We start from the raw sequence: 21,538 nt of genomic DNA on the forward strand, positions 1-21,538 counted from the left end.
GGTTATTAACATGATTGGCCACATGCTGACGTTATTAACATAATGGCACATGTTCAGAATAATATGGGAGCAGATGGGCTAAAGGTGTGCCCCGGGAACAGTTATGCAAATGCATCATTAGGGAAATGAGACCTGTGGTTCCATTTGCCAGTTTACACGAGTCTGTAATCAGGCAAATGAAGTACTGCATGTTGCTCACATGCACAATCTACCTGTCTACAAGCATTGGTATATACACAGTCTATCTACCAACAAGCATTGGTGCATTCAATTGGTATAACATACACAGTCTATCAGCCAAAAAGCATTTGTGCATTCAATAGGTAGTGATACTACCATCGTTTCTGTGCTTGTGGAACCAAACGGCGCTTTTTGGTATTGCACTAGAGTGCAGTGACACAAGACTCGTGCTGAGGAGTTGTACTCATGACAGTGTCGTGGCTGACAAAAGGCCAACCGGGCTGCCTGATTTTGAGCTAATTGCAGCATGTTGTTTAGGCCGATGGGGAGTCCCAAATAGAACATGTTGACTCAATCAATCCGAGATATCTTGAACACGATAAGAACTTGGATGACCGCTTCCACCATGAAATATCTCCTTATTTTCCTTATTCTCTGAAGTTGGAAGAAGCAAGAGAATCCCAAGGCTTATCGCTGCTTTCTTGGGCGTGGGTGGTGGACCCAATTCAGCGGCTAAAAGGAAGCATTCCGTTCAATCAATTTGTTTTAGTAACCACAACTTCAGTTTAGTTCCAACTGGTGAAAATTCATCCAGTCCCGAATAGAACGCATGGTATTTTGAAAGAATGCCTTCGATTCCATGATGTTGTCGATTGTGAAAATCAGCAGCCTATTGTCAGCATAGTTATATATTTTCTTCTTTTGCTCCTGAGGAGAGTGTGTTTTAGAGGGTGGAAGTAAAAATGAAACAAGTGAGGGAATAAAGAGGATCTCTGTAGTACACCACAATCTAATTGAACCTTAGCAGTGCGATATTGGGAGGAAGAAAGACCGATGGAGTCTTATCTTCGAGAAAGGAGGCCAGCTGAAGGGCAGTGTCACACAGTCCTGCAAAACTGACGTCAAACGGACAGGACAGAATCCATCCTGATGACAATCAAGAAATCCTGACTCCTCCACGAAAGAATAGAGATGTTGAACTACATGGGTCTCTGATGGTTTAGCTAAGTAGGGAAGCAAAGAGATTGGTCTGTACTTCTTTAGTATAGCGGGGGCATCTGTTATTTATTTTTTTATTTGTTTTTAGGGGTAGGCATTTAACTCTGCTACCCAGCGGAGTTTTCAGAGTTTTACCACTCAGAGCTCCGCTTGGAACGTGGAGTTTGGCAAAAACTACCGCCAACCAACGAGCGTGCTCACCCCTAGTCTCATCATTCCTGCTGTTGGGGACTTACTTTTGGCAACAATAGGGGTTCTTGGCACCCAACTACTCTCCGCTTCTAGGGGGACTTCATTAGGGGTGGCCGAGCATTACCCTGCCTGCTCACGGAACTCTGCAGAATTTGGTGGAGTTTTTTGGCAGCTCCTCTGGGTTCCACAGAGTGAAGTTCCGCAAGCTCTGCCCTGGCCTAGGTTTTCTTTTAAAAGATGGAGCACTACTGCCTCCTTGAAGGAAGGAGGGGCCTTGCTCGAAGTAAGGGAAAAGTTAAGAAGAGAGATGGCTATGTCCAGGAAGCTTGAGAAAATTGTTTCTTGGAGGTAAAGGTTGCAAATATCGTTCGGTGAGCCTGTTTTCGCTGTGGCCATCAACTCTGAGAGACGCTCTTACTGATGAACAGAAAGGCAGAAAGTGACATAGGATTTCTGTCTTCTGGTAGGGTGTCAAAATTGTGTGTACTAGATGGAATACTATTATTTATTACTTTTATTTTCTCAAGAAAAATAAGTCAATTGTATAGATTTTGAGTGGGAGAACCACAGGTAGAGATAATCTGTCGGGAGTAGAAAGTTCCCTAACCGTCTCAAAGATTATCTTGGGTTTATTTTCCGAGTTCACAATTTTATATAAAAAGAAAATAGATTTTGCCTTTAAAATGAGTTTTTTCTTATATTACGCCGTTTCCGTTCCACCTGCCGGAGTTCTAGCTTTACGGCTTTCAGCTCTGACGAAAACCATTTGGAAGCTTGTGGCATTGGGTAGGCTTTGTTTTTCGAAGGGGAGCATGAATCTCGCTAGCTCCCATAATCAAGTCAGATATTGTTCCCTCATAGCTCACCAGGTTCTCAGTGGGGATTGGAGGAGGAAGGAACAGTGTGTTGCAAAGCAGTTTAAATCTCTGCCTTTCCAGTTTCTGGTGAGAGTACCCATGTGTAATGGTGTGGGGGGGGGACTAGCATCTCCACTGAGACCTCTCTCTTGGAGAGATGCGCATTAAAGAGAGTGAGAGGAACTGACCTCTGCTCTAATACCTGTTACTTGCATGACACATGTGCATAATAGGTTATGGGGAGGGACTGGCCTCTCGGCACATACCTCTCCTGGATAACGACTGTTTAGTATGACGTGGGAAGGGTGGGCCCTGTTCCCTGAGACCTCTGCTTGAATGAGGGGAGTGCGTAGTACACTAGGGGAAGAAACTGGCCTCTTATGTAAGACCTGTCTCTTGGATGACAGGTGTGCATAGTAGAGTCTGAGAGGGGGCTGGCCTCTCCGTAGACACCTCTCTCTCTCGAACAGGTGCACTTAGTAGACTATGGGAGTGAGTGGCATATTTGCTGGATAACAGGTTTACTTAGTACGGTGTTGGGAGGGACTGGCTTCTCTGCTGAGTCCTCTCTCTTGGGTGACAAGTATGTGTAAAACAGTGTGAAAGGAACGGACCTCTGCACTGAGACCTCTCTTCATTCACAGGTTTACATAGAAGAGAGTATAGATGGACTCACTGTCTGGTAACATGCCACCACAAGATGACAAACATGCATAGTAGTGTGTGAAGAAGGGACTGGCCTCTTTGCTGAGACCTCTTGTCGTGTAGTTCCTAGAACCCCCTGTACCCCCCCCCCCACCCACCGGATCGTTTTGGATGACTTAAACTGAGGGCTTTGTGTGCAAACAGACCCTGGACACCCCCACAGGATGAGTCAGCCGTTAGACCAGTTAGCTCTACAGTGCCACTACCACCCCCCTGTATTCTACAGCGGTATAGTTAGTTTCTGGCAACCACTGAACATGACAACCCTTATTCCTTGGGTATCGTGGAAAACAATACAGTATCTTTCGGTCAGTCATTCGTGCTTACTTTTCTCAGAATACACATAGAATGACGATTGGAACAGTTTCAATAATTAAGTGCCCTTATTGCCCATATTTTTAATTAGAGGGACAGGGGTCCAAATTCAACAAAAATCCTATTTGGTAGTCACACTAAGACTATGTGACCTTAATTTGTGGTACAGCCTGATGTTCCCCGCGAAACTCCGAGTAGTCTACCAGGGAAAGGTGCACTTCTTTTTCAAAGCATCTGAGGCCATTGATTGGGTGGACACCTTGGCCAGAATCTCCTTCTCAGGGGTCGGAGCAAATTGGAACATTGACTCGAGTGGTGAAACAGAAGTCGTTGTGACAGCAGAGACAAGCTGGAGGAAGTGTGAGTGCTCGCTCCCGGTCGGCCCGTATTGTGGTGTCCTCAAATGGTACACTACTTGATATGAAGATCGTGCCAGCAATGAATGACTACTGATTGGATGGACAAAATGGCCCTGAGTATGGTACGGATAGTACAGATGGGGACCTACCATGAATTGATCTCATATGTTGTGCAGTGAGTACTGAGGAGTTGGGAAGTTCGAAGGGGGACCCATTGGGGCCTCCTCTGGAGCCCCTGCTCAAGACCTATGTATTTTTAAATCTTTTGAATGGCTTTAAAATTGTTTTAATTTCCGAACTCATATTGCAGCTGGTGTTGACTGTGTTTCTCACAAGATACAAACTCGAAGTATACATGTCATGCCTAATATTTGGGGTAAAGTAATTGTTAATGCAGTGTAGGATTGTTTCTTACTTATCTGGATGGGACAAGGCTGATGGCCTAAAGATGTAGGGACCAGACGTCTAGAGGCTACGGTGGTGTTGGGGGTATTTTCCCCCTGTGACTGCCGAAAAGTACAAATCCCTAGCATATCAGATTAGTTGTTCCATGTTTGTATGCCTGGTTTGATCACAAATAAGACCTTGGGTATGGGGCGGGCCTGCAGGTTTAAGCGTTGCTAGTTGTAAGGCGGGATGAGTTTGCCGTACTGCCCATAGGGTGGGGAGAGTTGAGGAATGGGGTAGTTCTGTTTGTTACCGTTTCACAGGGTATGTGGGAGCTCATGTGGTTGGATGTTAAGAAGTGTGGCATGGCAGTGTCTGTTGCTGTGTCCGATGCCTGTGCACACCCTGTATGACATGAATGATGGCTGAGGCAACATTTAAATTCCTGACATGGAATGACAGGGGACTAGTCCAACTTGAGAAAAGGCGAGATTGTATGCGTTATAAGAACAAGTGGCCTGCCCTGCGATACACCTAATCCTACAGTGCCAACACTAACAGGTTTCCAATCCTTTCTGGTTCCCTAGAGTGTGTTCCCTATCACTACTCATAAGGTCGCGGTGTATCAAATTAAAAGTGTCATAGAAACCATCATAACAAAACTTCTACCAACAATTGGCTAGAAAAAATGTGAGGAAAGAGGAAGAGCACCTCACGGTAGTAACACCAAGGGGGGGGTTGCTGGCTGGTACTCACCGGCATACCCACTTATCATAGGTTGCTCTTACTCAATGTGAAAAACAAAAAATATAATATTTTGATCTCTCCCAGTGAAGTGAGGTGGTGAATTTTTTTTTATCAGTGCCTGTTGCTTTTATACGTGCCCTTTGGACCCCTGTGAGAATATGAAAATCTAATTCTCACCATTAAAAACTGGTAGTGCTTACTAGCTTGACGTAGCTTTATTAAATGCTGTAAGCTCCCACAATTAAAAATGGTTTCAATCAAACCATAGTCAATTCTATAGTGCCAACATGTTTCGTTGCCGAACCATCACGCAACTTCTTCAGGGCTAATGGGGTTCCAAATCAACTTTACGTGTGATTCACCTAAAACCTCAAGAGGTTGCGAAGTCTTCTCATACCAGCAACTGTCTTCAGAATGGAACACTCCTCTGATCACGTGCCTCTGGGGTGACTACCAAATATCTCTTCCCCGTGCCGCTTCCGACCGGGGCACTCCAAGTAAAAACAACAGTTGATAGACAGAATGCAGAACAATGTCATACATTCACCTCAGTACCGAGATCTGGGCCTAAATCCATTGTTTTTTTGCTCACCATGCCATTCCAGTTTGACCCCAGCCATATGCAAATCAGTCTTGACCCTGTGCCTCATGGGAACAGTCCAGTCCGAACTGCCAAGCCAGGTCCTCCCTGGACTGGAAGCAAGCATCCTAGGACCGGTTTCGGGGTTTCACCCCTCTTCAGCCAGGATAGCTTGATTCCAGTGGCATGGAGAGCAACAAACTCACTTCTGAGCATACGCGTCCCACTCGGGGTGACAAATGCAAAAGCAACAATTGATGGACAGAATGCAGAACAATGTCATACATTCACCCCAGTACAGAGATCTGGTCCTAAATCCATCGTTGTTTTGCTCACCATGCCATTCCAGTTTGAACCCAGCCATATGCAAATCAGTGTTGACCCTGTGCCTCATGGGAACAGTCCAGTCCGAACTGTCAAGCCAGGTCCTCCCTGGACTGGAACCAAGCATCCTAGGACCGGCTCTTCAGCCAGCTATCCTGGCTGAAGAGGGGTGAAACCCTGAAACTGGTCCTAGGATGCTTGTTTCCAGTCCAGGGAGGACCTGGCTTGGCAGTTCGGGCTGGACTGTTCCCATGAGGCACAGGGTCAAGACGGATTTGTTTATAGCCAGGTCTAAACTGGGGTGGCATGGTGAGCAAAAGAATGATGGATTTAACCCAGATCTCTTGATTGGGGGTGAATGTTTTGATTCATTCTGCATTCCGTTCATCAATTGTATGTCTTTTGACTCCAAGTAAAGGGGCCAATAGCCATGGAAGGGTACAAATGACGACATGGACATAATAAAGCGGGACTAACAAGCCTCATATCAATAAGAATTTACGAAGGACAAAGACAGAAGCCAATGAAAAATATGGGCTGAGAGTGAGGGAAGCTTGTCTCCCCATACTGGACTACGGCATGCCTCACAGAGCGAGCAGCGCGCTGCTGCTTAAGCTCGACCTAAAAAGTGAGATAGCAAGCAGCTCTTCTCTGTGACTGACAGGCGTCTGTGCAACAGTAGCACGCAGACAGGACATCTTGTCAAGGTTGGCATGAGTGTTTAATTCAGGGGTAGTTCATACCAAACATGAGAAGCTGGCCATTGTTTCCAACAGAGGACTAGTCTGCCTACGTCTGCAGATGATCACCTTAGGATGACCTACTTTGTTGACGTCTCAGCACATACTTAAGGGAGTATGAAAGTGTTTCAAATGTGTGTAAAAGTGGCAAACACAAAATAGCCAGTCACAGGGAAAGATGACAAGGAGCGTGATACCAGATCTAGCACTTGTTTACAGTACACAAATTGTCTTACCAAGGCCCTTGTCTGTTAAGCCTGCATGCACTATAAAGTAATACCCCTGCTTGTATACATGCCCATATGATACACTGTCACATGCACTCAATACTATGTGAACAATACATCTGGCTACCACGCACCCATTGCCCATCTGTGAACTATGTCCCAGTGTGTCAACAGCTGTATGCCGAAGTTCTACTTGGTAACTATTGCATACTTGCAATAAGGTTCATCTAGCATCACAAATTTTTTTGACCTTGAACGTAACAACACAGCGTTAAACTGGATGACATTTTGTACGACAACAAGGGAAGATAAAATGAAAGTCAAATCCTACAAATGTCACTAGAGAGAGAGAGAGCGTGTACCCCGGAACTGTCTACTCACCCGGCTGCTCCAGATGCTCAGCTGGCTGCTGGCAATCACGACGAAGAGCGCGTGCTGCAGGTCGTGCTGCAACTGGAAGAACTGCTCCACGCTCCTAAGCGGGAACTGGAGCCGGTTGGGCCACGCGCTCAAGTAGTATGTCGCCTCTCTGGGCGGACGTTCCAGTCCCTGAGTCCAGCCGTACTCCCTTGCTGCCACTTCTCCCACGGTGTGGGCCTTTTCTCTCCGTTAGGAGTCGGCAGTGGTCCCCAGTTGTGCCTCCACCCCAGGTGCTCCCCGGCTAGTGTTTCTGACGCCGCTATAGTCGCCCATGGCCCGCTGCGCCGCCGCCATCTCCTGCATTCCGTGCAGTCCAGCGGCAGCCATGGGTGATACCAGAAACCGGGGCGATGCGGAACCCCACCCTCGGTGGCCATCTTAAGACTGTTTTAGCAATCATAATATCGGCCACTCTTAGGAATCGACAGTACATAAAATAAAAGCATTCCAAAGTAAGCCAATGTAGTCATATTTTCAAGCTTATTGTATTATTTGTCAGTGAGTATGAATTTCTTGAAAGTAAAATATTTGTCACAGTTTGACCCAAACAGTCGCGATACATGTTTATACTCGTGTTTGTATGAGTAACGAGCATTTGCAATGCAAAATAACTCACATTTACGCAAGACCTATTGCATTGTAAACAAGAATGCGGGCGGGCGGGTGTGGGAGTCAGGTGGGCGAGAAGGCACAGACAGCGGGAGTGCAGGCGGGGGTGGGAGGTGCGAGAAAAAAGTGCTCTAAATAACACGTACCAATAGCCATGGGAGGGTACAAATGATAACATGGCCATAATAGGGCAGGACTAACAAGCTTCATAATCAATCAGAAGACCGAATTTACGAAGGACAAAGACAGAAGCCAATGAAAAATATGAGCGGAGAGTGAGGGCAGCTTGTCTCCCCATACTCCACTACTGCATTTCTCACAGAGCGAGCAGCACATGCGCGCTGCCGCTAAAGAGCGACCTAAAAAGGGCAAAAAAAAGGTTTACAAACAGACCTGGACAAGGAGCTATCAATAGCGCAAATATTGGGACACTGTCACAATGTGGCACTCCAAGCACAGATACAGGAATACTTAACTAAGTACTACACCTGCGCAGCACTGAAGAGCACTGCGACATCGCCACATCGCAGGGGCAGCTCCTCCGGTAAGACTGAGGATCGTCGTCCCAGTGCTCTCAGAGCAGTGGAAAAATAAAATATCTTTGTTATTATCATTTTATTTTTGGTAACTACGGGGATAATTTAGGGTGCGGCTGGGGTCACAATTGGAGGAGTGGTGGGCACACTCTAAGTGCGCATGACTGTTTGGCCAACTGTTTTAGGCAGATACAGTCTGGCAGGTACCATGGACAGGCTCCAAGTCCTGTCTGAGCGCCGAACCACAGCGCTTAGACCAATCACAATGCTGCATTGTAGCATTGTGATGGCTTATAGGAGCCTTTGTGCTTCCTGCTTCCAGATGGAAGAGAGACTGCAGCCATGAAGAGGTACGTTTTTTTTTAATAGTTTGTTTCACCAGCAACCTCCCCTCACCTCCCTATCCCGTTCCCAGTCAGCCGCCACTGCCACATTATCTCTATTGATAAAGTAAAAAGCATTTAACTGCAGCATCACATGAGCAGCTAGGAGGGTTGGGGGTGTTGGAAAATGTTTAAACAAATGTTATGTTATGTTATGTTATCTGGTGTTTTATTGAGCGCTCAGCTACTCAGGCAGAGTGTCCCGGTGCTGTGTACTGCTGGGGAACCCATCCTGGCTTTCCCTGTGAGATGGTCCCTTACTGGGCATCACCAAGGTGAAGACCAAGCATCCCCGGCGCTGGTGGGGCCTTAAGTGGAGATTAAGCAAGCTGTTGCCCAGAGTTGCTGAGTGTGATCCATGATTAGAGTAGGCACCTAGGCGAAAATTATCGAGTCCGCTGACCTTGGCCCAAGACCCTGCCGCGTCGGGAATCGAACCCTGGTCCCTGACCGACCTCTGCTTCCGGGTCTGCCGCCTTTAACCAGTGAGCCACACCACTCCACAAACCTACTCGGAAATCATCCTGTCACTCCATGTAGGTTGTATCGTGATAATGATTGTACAATACAATTCATTGAGAAACCAATTTAAAAAAAGATGACTGTGAGAACCAAAAAAATAAATAAATGCTACCTCGCTTGTGTGGGTGGGCCAAGTGACCGTGACGGGGTAGAGCCCAAAATGTATTGTGGTGGCATCAAAATGATCTATCACAGAACAATCTGTGTTTAGAAGGGGGCACCTTCTAGGGAAACCTACCAATCCCAGACATTTCTGAAAACTAGACAAGTGAGGTGTGGTTTGTATGAATCCCCCCAATTCTTTCTTTCACAGAATCCCCTGCAAACCTCAAATTTAGCTTAAGAAAACACATTTTCCTCACATTTCTGTGTGGGATCATTGTGCTGGCACAAATTTCCTATCAATCAGCATTCCCCCTCAGTCTTCCAATAAAAAATTATACCTTACTTGTGTGGGTGCCTAAAGCAAAGTCAGCCTAAAAACGTTTTTTTAAAAACAGCCCTTTTGTACCCTCTTTGATTCCCCCTCAATCTCTAAACGTTTTGGCCCTTCTCTGGCGCAGGCACTTGGCCCACCCACACAAGTGAGGTATCATTTTTATTGGGAGACCGAGAGAAAAGCTGCTGGGTGGTAGCATAACTGTGCCGGCGCGATGATCCCACACAGGCATATGAGGAAGATGTAATATTTGTTAGCTAAATTTGAGGTTTGCAGGGGATTCTGGGTAAGAAAATGTTGGCGGTGGATCCACGCAAGCCACACCTCCCTGGACTCTAGTCTAGTTTTCAGAAATGTCTGGGTTTGTTAGGTTTCCCTAAATGAGCACCGAGCCAGGGACCAAAAACACAGGTGCACCCCTTGAAAATTAGGTTGTTGTGTGATAGATAATTTTGATGTCTCTACAATACGTTTTGGGCCCTTACGTGTCGCAGGCACTAGTCCCACCTCGACAAGTGAGGTACCATTTTTATCGGGAGACTTGGGGGAAATGTCAGTTGGAAGAAAGTTTATGGCTTTCCGCAGATTCCAGAACTTTCCATCACTGTAATGTGAGGAAAATATGTTTTTTGAGACAAATTATGAGGTTTGCAAAGCACTCGGTAACACAACCTGGTGAGAGCCACACAAGTCACTCATCCTGGATTCCCCTTGGTATCTAGTTTACAAAAATGTACATTTTTGCTAGATTTCCCTAGGTTCCGGCTGAGCTAGGGGCCAAAATCCACAGCTAGGCACATTGTAAAACAAGCATTTACAATGCAATAGGTCTCGCCTACGCAAAAGTTAGCTATTGGCATTGTAAATGACAAACTTTTTATTTATGTGTTGGTTTTGAAAACAGATCAATAAAATGGCATTGTCATTTACAATGCCAATAGCTTAATCTCTCGCAAATGCGAGACCTATTGCATTTGCAAAGCAATAGGTCTCGTATTTACGCGAGTTTGAGCTATTGACATTGCAAATAACAATGCGTTTTATTTATGTTTCAAAAACCAAAACATAAATAAAATCTCACGCAGCTGTCTCTCTCACACTGCTGTCTCTCTCACACACCATGCTTTCCCTAGAACACACACACACTGCTGTCTCTCACACTGCTGTCTCTCTCACACACACTGCTGTCTCTCTCACACACACTGCTGTCTCTCTCACACACACTGCTGTCTCTCTCACACACACTGCTGTCTCTCTCACACACACTGCTGTCTCTCCCACACACACTGCTGTCTCTCTCACACACACTGCTGTCTCTCTCACACTGCTGTCTCTCTTACACACACTGCTGTCTCTCTTACACACACTGCTGTCTCTCTCACACTGCTGTCTCTCTCACATTGCTGTCTCTCACACACCGCTGTCTCTCACACACCATGCTCTCCCTAGAACACACACACTGTCTCACTCACTGCTGTCTCTCTCACTCACTGCTGTCTCTCTCACTCACTGCTGTCTCTCTCACTCACTGCTGTCTCTCTCACACACACTGCTGTCTCTCTCACACACACTGCTGTCTCTCTCACACACACTGCTGTCTCTCTCACACACACTGCTGTCTCTCTCACACACACTGCTGTCTGTCTCACACACAATGCTGTCTCTCACACTGCAGGTGTGGGTTGTGGGATGTGGGTTTCCAGCTCATATCTGGAGGGTGGGTGCTGCTGCGTTTCATGTTTTTTTTACATACTCCCCAGGGCATTAGTGGTAGCTTCAGAAGCTTTTGTTTTGGGGGGGAGGGATGTTGGGGGTCAGATCTCAGCCCAAAGCCCGACCCCTCTTCATGACCTTGTGCCCTCATGCCTCGTAAATGCAATTGGCTTATGATTTTGTCCCTTCTTAGACACATGCCCTATAAGATCCTCCCCCCAAACTCCCTCCCCCATTGTGAAATGTATCTGCAAGTTGGCATGCCTGGGCAGTAATTTTGTGGCAGTCAATGGTTCACTGCAAAAATGCAGCATACAATTCATTCATTTTCTAGTCCGCTGCAGGCAGAAAGCGGATCATGCAAAAACTGAGATTTTGCACCCGATTCACATTTGCATACTACAGCTAAGAAAAAGAAAATAATTTCCCACGCAAACTGAGCCACACAGAGCCCCACACTCACAGAGCCACACACACTCACAGAGCCACACACACTCACAGAGCCACACACACTCACAGAGCCACACACACTCACAGAGCCACACACACTCACAGAGCCACACACACTCACAGAGCCACACACACTCACAGAGCCACACACACTCACAGAGCCACACACACTCCCAGAGCCACACACACTCCCAGAGCCACACACACTCCCAGAGCCACACACACTCCCAGAGCCACACACACTCCCAGAGCCACACACACTCCCAGAGCCACACACACTCCCAGAGCCACACACACTCCCAGAGCCACACACACTCCCAGAGCCACACACACTCCCAGAGCCACACACACTCCCAGAGCCACACACACTCCCAGAGCCACACACACTCCCAGAGCCACACACACTCCCAGAGCCACACACACACACACACAGCCACACACAGACACAGAGCCACACACACACACACACAGAGCCACACACACACACACACACAGAGCCACACACACACACACACACAGAGCCACACACACAGCCACACACAGAGCCACACACACAGCCACACACACACAGAGCCACACACAGCCACACACAGAGCCACACACAGCCACACACAGAGCCACACACACAGTCACACACGTGCACACACACACAGACACACACACAGCTGACCTTACAGTGCAGCCTAACACGCTAATCACCTTTACTTGGCACATGTTAACGTGTTTCTATGCTCAACTGCTCTTATTCCCCTAAACTTCATCTAACTCACACCACACACTTCAAACGCATCTTTCAATGTGGAACCTCTTCATTTCCAAATATATGACTATGAGCAACAAATAAAACAGCAGATGAGAAAACGCCTTGGCTTCGGACCAGGGCTGGATGGGGGACGAGGCATATCTGCAAAGGCTTGTCTGACTTACTCAAGCAGCCTGTCAAATAGTCAGTGTGCAGTTTACCAATCACATGCTCGAAAAACAAACATGACCAGTGCAGGCACGAACAGCGAAAAAAAAGACAGGAACAATATAAAAACCAGCCAAGAAGTGTGGAAGTGCACCAATAACAAATGCAGACAAGTACACTACAGTTTTAAGGACCCCAAGGCTTTTTGCGCACGAGCATCGCTCCACAGGTCGTTACTATCAAGAAGCGTGCGCACCCTTTCACTGTCAGATACTGAGGCGCTATGCTTACTTATACTTGCAACACTGGAGGTCTGCACGGAAATACGCAATTGTTACTTTAAGCACCTGAGAAGAGGAAATGCCGATATAAATTGATGCATATATCCAACTACAAAGGAAAGGATGCCAAACTATGTCAACATAACGTGTTATTAAGCAGCGTAGGAAATATTACATATTTATTTAGTGGAGGCAGCACATGTCTGCATGTTGTCCCGCTGCACGGGGCAGGCTGCAGTTCCTTTTGAGATGTCCAGATTAAACTCCAGATAATACAGGTCACTGCACAGCAATTGAGCGCTTTTGGTGCCATCTTACCCTTGATGCTCTGCGGCACTGCGGTTCAGTCAACGGAATTTTTTTTAAAAGGCAGGGAAAGGTTAAGACTAAATCAGTGCTTTGGCTAGGTCACAATAATACGGCCTCTTGATGGACGGACGCTTAATGACTGCTTCCCAGAAATGCATCATTAGCGCTGGAGCAGCAACAGCTGAAAACAGCTCTAGCATCGGGGATTGCTCTGGCAGGTCGCTTCTGAGAAGACAAACAAGTAACGTGTGACTGGAGCGTTTATTTTTTGCATCTCGCTTTCCCTTTAAAGAGAAAGCCAGATGCAAAAATAAACACGCCGCGGAGCTTGTCTTTATGGGGCCATGTGTTTAAATATGTGGCCCCATAAAGATAAGAAATCCTTTTACGGCAGAAGGAATTCAGACGAGCCCGTCCAAGTGGGCCGTCTGAAAAAGAAAAGTGTACGTCACACTAACCTCTTCCCAATGGCTGGCCACCGTTTAGCATAAACTGTGACGCCGGCCAATGGGAAAGAGGGGTGGGGCTTAAAGCCCGCTAGTCAAAGCTCCTAAAAAACATAATATCTCGCCAGCGAGACTTTGTATGTGCGCAGCCTGCGCTAGCGAATCCTAAAAGGGGTTAGTTTTCTTTAGAAAAATGTGATGTTTCCACGTTGTGTTTTGCGCCGTTTCCTGACATGGGCACTAAGCCTACCCACACATGTGAGTTACAATTTTTATCCATAGACTTGGGGGAATGCTGGGTGGAAGGAGGTTTGTAGCTCGCCTCAGAGTCCAGAACTTTCCATTACAGAAATGTGATCAAAATGTTATTTTAGATAAATGTTGAGGTTTGCAGGGGTTTCTGGGTAAAAAAAAACCTGTTGAAAGCCAGACAAGTCACCTCCTCCTGGATTCCCCTAGGTATCTAGTTTAAAAGAAATTACAGGTTTGCTCGGTTTCTCTAGGTGCCAGATGAGTAAGGGCCCAAAATCTACAGCTAGGCACTTTGACAAAAAAGGTCGGTTTTCAATGGAAAAATGTGATGTGTTTATGTTTTGGTTTGGGCAGTTTCCTGCTGCGGGCACTAGACCTAGCCACACAAGTGACGTACCATTTTTATCTGGAGACTTACGGGAAAAACAAAAAGTAGTAGAACACGTGCTATTACCAATTGTCTTTCTCTGCATTTACGCCTTCCAAATGTAGGACAGTGTGTAAGAAAGAAGTCAATTTGAGAAATGCCCTCCAATTCACTTGCTAATATGAGTACCCACAAATTCACAGATGTGCAAATAACCACTGCTTCTAAACTCCATATCCTGTGCCCATTTCAGAAATACATAGATTTCCTTGATACCATTTTTGCACTCTTTATTTTTTACCAAATGAATTGTATACCTGGTACACAATGAAAAACCATTGCAAGGTGCAGCTCAGTTATTGGCTCTGGGTACGTTGGATTCTTGGTGAACCTACAAACCCTGTATAGCCCCGCAACCAGAATGTTCCAGTGAACGTAATGGTATATTGCTTTAAAAACGTTGGCATAGTTGAAAGAAGTTACAGATGAAAACATAGGCACAAATGGCAGGATGTTTTTAACTCCATTTCAATATTTGTTTATTTCAACTTTTACTTTCTATAACAAAACCTTGAAGGATCCTCACAAGTGACCCCTTACTGAATTCAGAATTGTGACTACTTTACACTAATGTATAGCTTTCCGAGATCCACCATAGATTTCACGCCCATTCCTACCACTAACTGGAAGGACGTTGAAAGCACAAAAAAATAGGACAAATGGGCTGTATCCCAATAAAATGCCAAAACAGTGTTGAAAAATCAGATTTTTTAATTCAATTTTGTCTGAAGCTGGAAGCTGAGAAGAGAGTGATTTGAGCACTACAAACCATTCATTGATACCATTTGCAGGGTAAAACAGATGCTTTCTTCTGCCGCCCTTTTTTTCCCCCATTTTTCCCAAAACATCCAAAATGTAGCTGTATTTTGGCTAATTTCTCAGTCCCCTAAAGGGGAATCCACAAATCCCTGGTACCTTTAGAATCCCCAGGATGTTGGAAAAAAGGATTCTAATTTGTGTGGATACCTTATAGGGACAAAACGTTATAGGGACCTGAGCGCAAACAACCCCAAATCAAATAGCCAAAAAAAAGCCTTTGCACCGGGTGGGGGTGAAACGTAGTGTGGGGAGGTCAAAAGGCCTAACACTGAAGGGGTTAAGAATCACTGATCTACAGAAATGACTCCTTACAAAAATCAATATTCCTACTACTTTTAGAATAGTTTATCTTTATGGGTTGTCTGTATTTAAAAAAAATGTTTCAGCAGAAATGTGGGATCATGTAGAATACAAGGCTGAAAACCAAAAACAAAGGCAATCCCTCTTGATTTAGAGCACTAACCCAGTGCCAGATTGTAATGACTGGCGTAGAACAAACCATAAGCACCATGTGCTCAAAAGATTGGCAAGGGGTGCAGTTGCGCACTGGCAGAAATTTCCTAGTCCTTCCCAATGCATGGTGGTACACATACACAAACACATTTTTCACTCACTGTTAAGTGGTCGCATGCATGATCAAATTCAGCCCAGTGCTTGGTCGCCCTTGATATATGTTTCATACTTTTGTTTTCTTCAGAAGGGCAGGTCTTCGTGAGGAGCTGGTCATGTGCTGCTGCAAGCATATTCTGTACTAGTCAGAGAATCTCCTGGTTTCCCTTCTGATCAAGGGTGCTCCTCGGCAAAAGTAATCCAAATGACTAGTATTGTTCCGTTTAGTACCCACAATACGGGGAACCTCAAATGCACCGTTTATCCTGCAATGTCCACGCACAAAGCAAACAGTAATAAAAGCAAAAGTCTCTGAAAGCGCTAGATAGAAACTATGACAATGAATTTGTGCAGCTTAAAAACATTTAAACACTGGTAACAACTGACTTTTTTTATACTGACATCCCCTCTGCAGTTCACATCAGATAATAACTGAAAATGTGAACGACTAAGTGTATTGCAGAGTTTCTTTCACTCTGTTATAAATGTGAAGTTTGTCTTTCGGGATAACATTAGATCATAATTAAAGTTTCTTCATTATTGTTTCTTTTTTTTATTACAGGTGAAAGAAATGCTTTAAGAATGGAAGATGAAAAGTGTATAAGGCTATTTTGTTAAAGCCGCAGCCTGCAAAGTTGGGCATTGAAACTTAATCCCATGAAACCCCGTTCATAATCATTAAGCTATCTTAATCTACACACTCAAGCAGCGTGAAAAAAAAATACTCGACTCAAAGACTAACCAGAGAGACACTAGGGAATAAAGAAACTTCTAAATGTACTAAAGCCCTCAAAGCAATTTCTTATCGAATTACATAAGGAGCACATGAAGTCAGCATAGAAGACCATATGTATTTAATGTGACTAGGGTTTGAACATAAAGCACACACAATGGAAAGACTTTATAAATGTTCTGAATGTGATAAAACATTCAGGGACACAGGCAGTCTAAAGTTACGCAAGGTCCCCCACGCAAGACTCAGAACATATAAATGTAAGTAATGTGGGCAGACATTCAATCAAAAGGGTCTTGACACCGAGAAGAAGTTATATGAATGTACTGAATGTCAGAAGGCATTCCATGCAAGAGGACACCTGTTGATAGATCAGGCATGCCCTGCTGAGGGAAACTGGCAGTCACATCAGACTGTCCATAGGGATAGAAAACCTTTTAAACTAACTGAATGTAATCCAGCAGTCATTACAAAGGCAGAGCTAATTCAACAGCAAACATCCACTTTGGGGCAAAAGCCACATGAATGTAGAGAATGTGTGAAGGTGTTTGTTGCAAAGGCTAACCTATTGCGACTTCTGAAAATATGCACTGGAGAGACGCCATATAAATGTACGGAATGTGACCAGGCATTCCTTAGAAAAGAGCTGTTGAAGCAACATTAGGAATTCCATACAGGAGGGAAACCCTTTCATTGAAGTGAATGTGACCGGTCATTCACTGCAAAGACAAACCTAATGCAGCATCTGAAAATCCACACAGGGGAGAAACCATTCAAATGTACGGAATGTGACAAGACATTTGTTGGGAAAACATCCCTAATGCGACATCAGAAAATGCATCCTGAAGAGAAGCCATATAAGTGTACTGAATGTGACAAGGCATTTGTTGAAAAGGAAACTGTAAAGCGACATCAGAAAATCCACAGTGGAGAAAAACCATATAAATGTACAGAATGTGACAAGGCATTCATTACAAAAAAAGAGCTAATACGACATCATACAGTCCACACTGGGGAGAAACCATATAAATGTACTGAATGTACCAAGGCATTTGTTACAAGGGGAGAGCTACATCGACATTATGCAGTCCACACTGGAGAGAAACCCTACGGTTGCAGTGAATGTGAGCAGGCATTCCTTACTAACCGAGAACTAATTCGACATCAGAGAGTCCACACTGGGGAGAAACCATATGAATGCACTGAATGTGACAAGGCTTTTAATACAAGTGCATCCCTAAAACGACATCAGAGAGTGCACACTGGTGAGAAACCATATGAATGCGCGGAATGTGACAAGGCATTCATTACAAAGGGACAACTAATACCCCATCAGAGATTCCATACTGGCGAAAAACCATATGCATGCACTGAATGTGACAGGGCGTTCATTACAAAAAAACATCTCTTGCAACATCATAAAATCCACACTGGCGAGAAACCATATGCTTGTAGTGAATGTGACAAGGCATTCGTTGAAAAAAATAGTCTCTTGCGACATCAGAAATTCCACACCGGGGAGAAACCCTATGGTTGTAGAGAATGCGAGAAGGCGTTTGTAACAAAAGTGCAATTAAAGATACATCAGACATTCCACTCTGGAGAGAAACCATATGGTTGTAGTGAATGTGAGAAGACATTTATTACAAAACAGCGGTTAATGCAACATCAAGAAACCCACATTGGGAAGGGATCATATAAATGCAATAAATGTGAAAAGGCATTTTTTTCAATGGGAAGCCTTACACGGCATCAGAAAGTACACTCAGGAATGACACCATATAAATGTATTGACTGTGACAAGGCATACTTTCTAAAGCACCAGCTAGTACAACATCAGGAAATTCACAAAGGGAAGAAACCCTATAGTTGTAGTGAGTGTGACAAAGCATTCTTTAGAAAACAGCACTTAATGGTACATCAGAAAACTCACACTGGAGAGAAACCGTATGAATGCGCTGACTGTGGAAAGGCATTCACTACAAAGTACATGCTTATACTACATCAGAAGACACACACCGGAAATAAACCATATGGTTGTAGTGAATGTGAGAAGGCATTTATTACAAAACAGCAGTTAATGGACCATCAGGAAACCCACACTGGGAAGAAATATCAGTGCAATGAATGCGACAAGGCATTTTTTGCTAAGAGAAGCCTAAGGCGACACCAGAAAGTCCACTCCGGAGAGACACCATATAAATGTACTGAATGTGACAAGGCATACACTCTAAAGCACCAGCTAGAATATCATCAGGCAATCCATACTGGGAAGAAACCCTATGGATGTAGTGAGTGTGACAAAGCATTCTTTAGAAAACAGCACTTAATGACACATCAGAATTCCCACACTGGAGAGAAACCATATGAATGCACTGAATGTGACAAGGCATTTAGGAGAAAGACCCACCTCATGCATCATATGAACGTCCACATAGGAAATAAACCATATGAATGTACTGAATGCGAAAAGGCATTCGCTCAAAAGCACAAGCTAGTACAACATCAGAAAACCCACACTGGAGAGAAACCATATGAATGCGCTGAATGTGACCGGTGATTCACTCTATAGCACATGCTAGTACGCCATCAGAAAATCCATCCTGGCGAGAAACCACAGGATTGTAGTGAATGTGAGCAGACGCTTCTTTCAAAGCACTGCCGAATGCAACATCTAAAGGTCTACCAGGACAGAAACCATATGAATGCACCGAGTATAACAAGGCATTCGCTCTAAAGCACAACCTAGTACAGCATCTGAAAATCCACACTGGAGAGAAACCCTATGGTTGTTGTGAATGTGAGAAGGGGTTTATTTCTAAGGACTGCCTAATGCTACATCTGAAACTCCACGCTGGGAAGAAACAATATGAATACACTTGATGTGACAAGGCATTTGTTGCAAAGAACATCCTAACACAGCATCAGAAAGTCAACACTGGGGGAAATCCCTATGAATATACTGAATAGGACAAGGCATTCGCTTTAAAGCACCTATTAGTTCTACATCAGAAAATCCACACCGGGAAGTAACCGTAGGCTTGTAAACGGTGTGGCAGGACATTTTTTAGAAAAAAACACTTACTACAACATCGGAGGATCCACACAGGAGAGAAACCATATGAATTCACACCGGGGCAAAATTATATCAATGTGCTCAATCTGACAAGGCATTTGTTGAAAAGTGAGGACAATATTTACATTGGTAGGTTCATACGGTGTGGAAACTACACCACTGATCGGAATGAGTCTAGGCATTCATTACAAAGAGAGATCCAATGTGCTGTCGAAAGTAAAATGTGACCAAGCATTCATTCACAAAACGAAAGACTGTTTGCTCATCTGAAATTTTCCACCGGGAGAAGCCACATCAGTGTACAGAATGTGACAAGGCATACAGTTTCATAGACTGGACTACTATATCATTCAAAATCCGACAATGATGAGAACCCTGATTTACTCAATGTGAAAAAATGTTCATCACAAACTCATCACTAAATACAAATTTGAATCTCCATTCGTGGAAGGAACCATCTGAACATGCTGAATGTGACAATGTAATTAGTAGAAGGAACACCAACACTGGGGAGAAGCCGAATGTGATAAAGATTTCATTGCAAAAGTAAACTTACTGGTATATCAGGATGCCCACACTGGAGAGAAACATTATGAGTGTTATTGAATGTGGGAAGGCTCAGAGTCCAAACTGGTTGGAATACATGAATTTTCCGACTGTTACAAGACATTCAGTAGGAAGGAATAGAAAATGTAACATGAAAGTTCACATCCGACAGAAACCAGAAGAATGAACTGAATGTGAGATTGTATAAATTGCACTCTAGTGGGTCATCACCGACCACACAATAGATGAAGGGTAGGGTGACCCAATTATTGAAACCGAAAATGGGGACATGCCGCAAACATATAAGTAGAGCTAACAGTTTTGCAGTTACCAGCGAGCACCGAATAGCTTAATTCACAGCACTCATCAGCATAGAGATCACAGAATTGAGGGAATATTAGGAATGAAATGGAGGCTTTACACTCAATATTATATGTTATGCAAATTGCTATCTGTTTGAGCTTTCTAACTGATTCTGCACTGGGGCACAGAAAAATGTATTCCTTTGCGCCCCCCCCCACCTCAGAAATGCGCACATACTAAATTTTACAAATCTGTCAGGACAGATGGTGAAAAAACAGACTCTCTCAGCAAAGATGGAACATCTGGTCACCCTGTGAGGTGCTGCGGAAAGGCTGAGCTTTCTTATTCAGCATTTATTTGTTCTTCTGTATTTGACTGACTTGAATTTTAACTGCCCTATTAAATTGTTTGATTTATGTTTTTGTTCAGGGGAAGGCACAACACAAACTAAAAATAAATTGTGTTAAGCCCATGTTATGAAAACAGGTATCCTGTAACACCGATTCCCTAAATTCAGACCCGCCCAAAAAAAAAAAAATCCATTAAACCAGTGTTCCAGTCCTGGTATGCACATGTTGCTGTTCATGCACACAAGGTGTTATGGAGAGTATGAAAGGAGTTGAAGCCACACAGAATAGGTCTTGAATCCCCAATTTGAGACAAACCATACCCCCAAAGATCTCAGGACCAATGAGATGCCACTGACCCATCTTCTGCTACCGGGTAATTGCTCCATGATTGTAGAAGAGTTTCACCTTGAAAAACTAGTACAACAACATGATTTTCTACTTTGTGTCCGACTGGGAATAAGGCAGAAAATGGTGACCTTTTTCTTCTGCCTCTCGGTTGTATGAATCTCTGTGAACCGTGATGTGCAAAAATTTTCTATCCGCCACCTCTCCATCAGGGTTCTATCCTCCACCAATGCTCAGGGTTTCAAACCTCCACTTGTGGACAGAGGTTTCAATATCCACCTGTAAATAGTGGTTTTAACCTTCACCTGAACACAAGGATTTTAGCTTCCAATGTTGGCCTGTGGTTTTATCCTCCACCCTTGTCCAGGGGTTCCAGAGGTTCCACTATCCACCTGTGCTTGGGGTCTTAACCTGCACCTTTCCATGGGGTTGTAACCTCCAGCTCTGC

At 44.5% G+C, this 21,538-nt stretch overlaps 1 protein-coding gene across 1 annotated transcript; it reads left to right on the forward strand.

Moving 5' to 3' along the window:
• Positions 1-17,206: 17,206 nt before the first annotated feature.
• LOC146822445 (uncharacterized) lies at positions 17,207-20,933 on the forward strand. Its single transcript, XM_085613552.1, has one exon. It carries the CDS (start codon positions 17,207-17,209, stop codon positions 19,028-19,030), a length of 1,824 nt encoding a protein of 607 aa, XP_085469678.1. The 3' UTR covers positions 19,031-20,933.
• The last annotated feature ends 605 nt before the right edge of the window (positions 20,934-21,538 follow it).

Source organism: Triturus cristatus, chromosome 6 (assembly GCF_964204655.1).
Source record: "Triturus cristatus chromosome 6, aTriCri1.1, whole genome shotgun sequence".
NCBI classification, from domain to species: Eukaryota; Metazoa; Chordata; class Amphibia; order Caudata; family Salamandridae; genus Triturus; species Triturus cristatus.

Bases quoted from the DNA above. Each gene is read 5' to 3' on its own strand.
- LOC146822445 (XM_085613552.1), top strand. From the start codon at position 17,207: ATGCAGCATCTGAAAATCCACACAGGGGAGAAACCATTCAAATGTACG.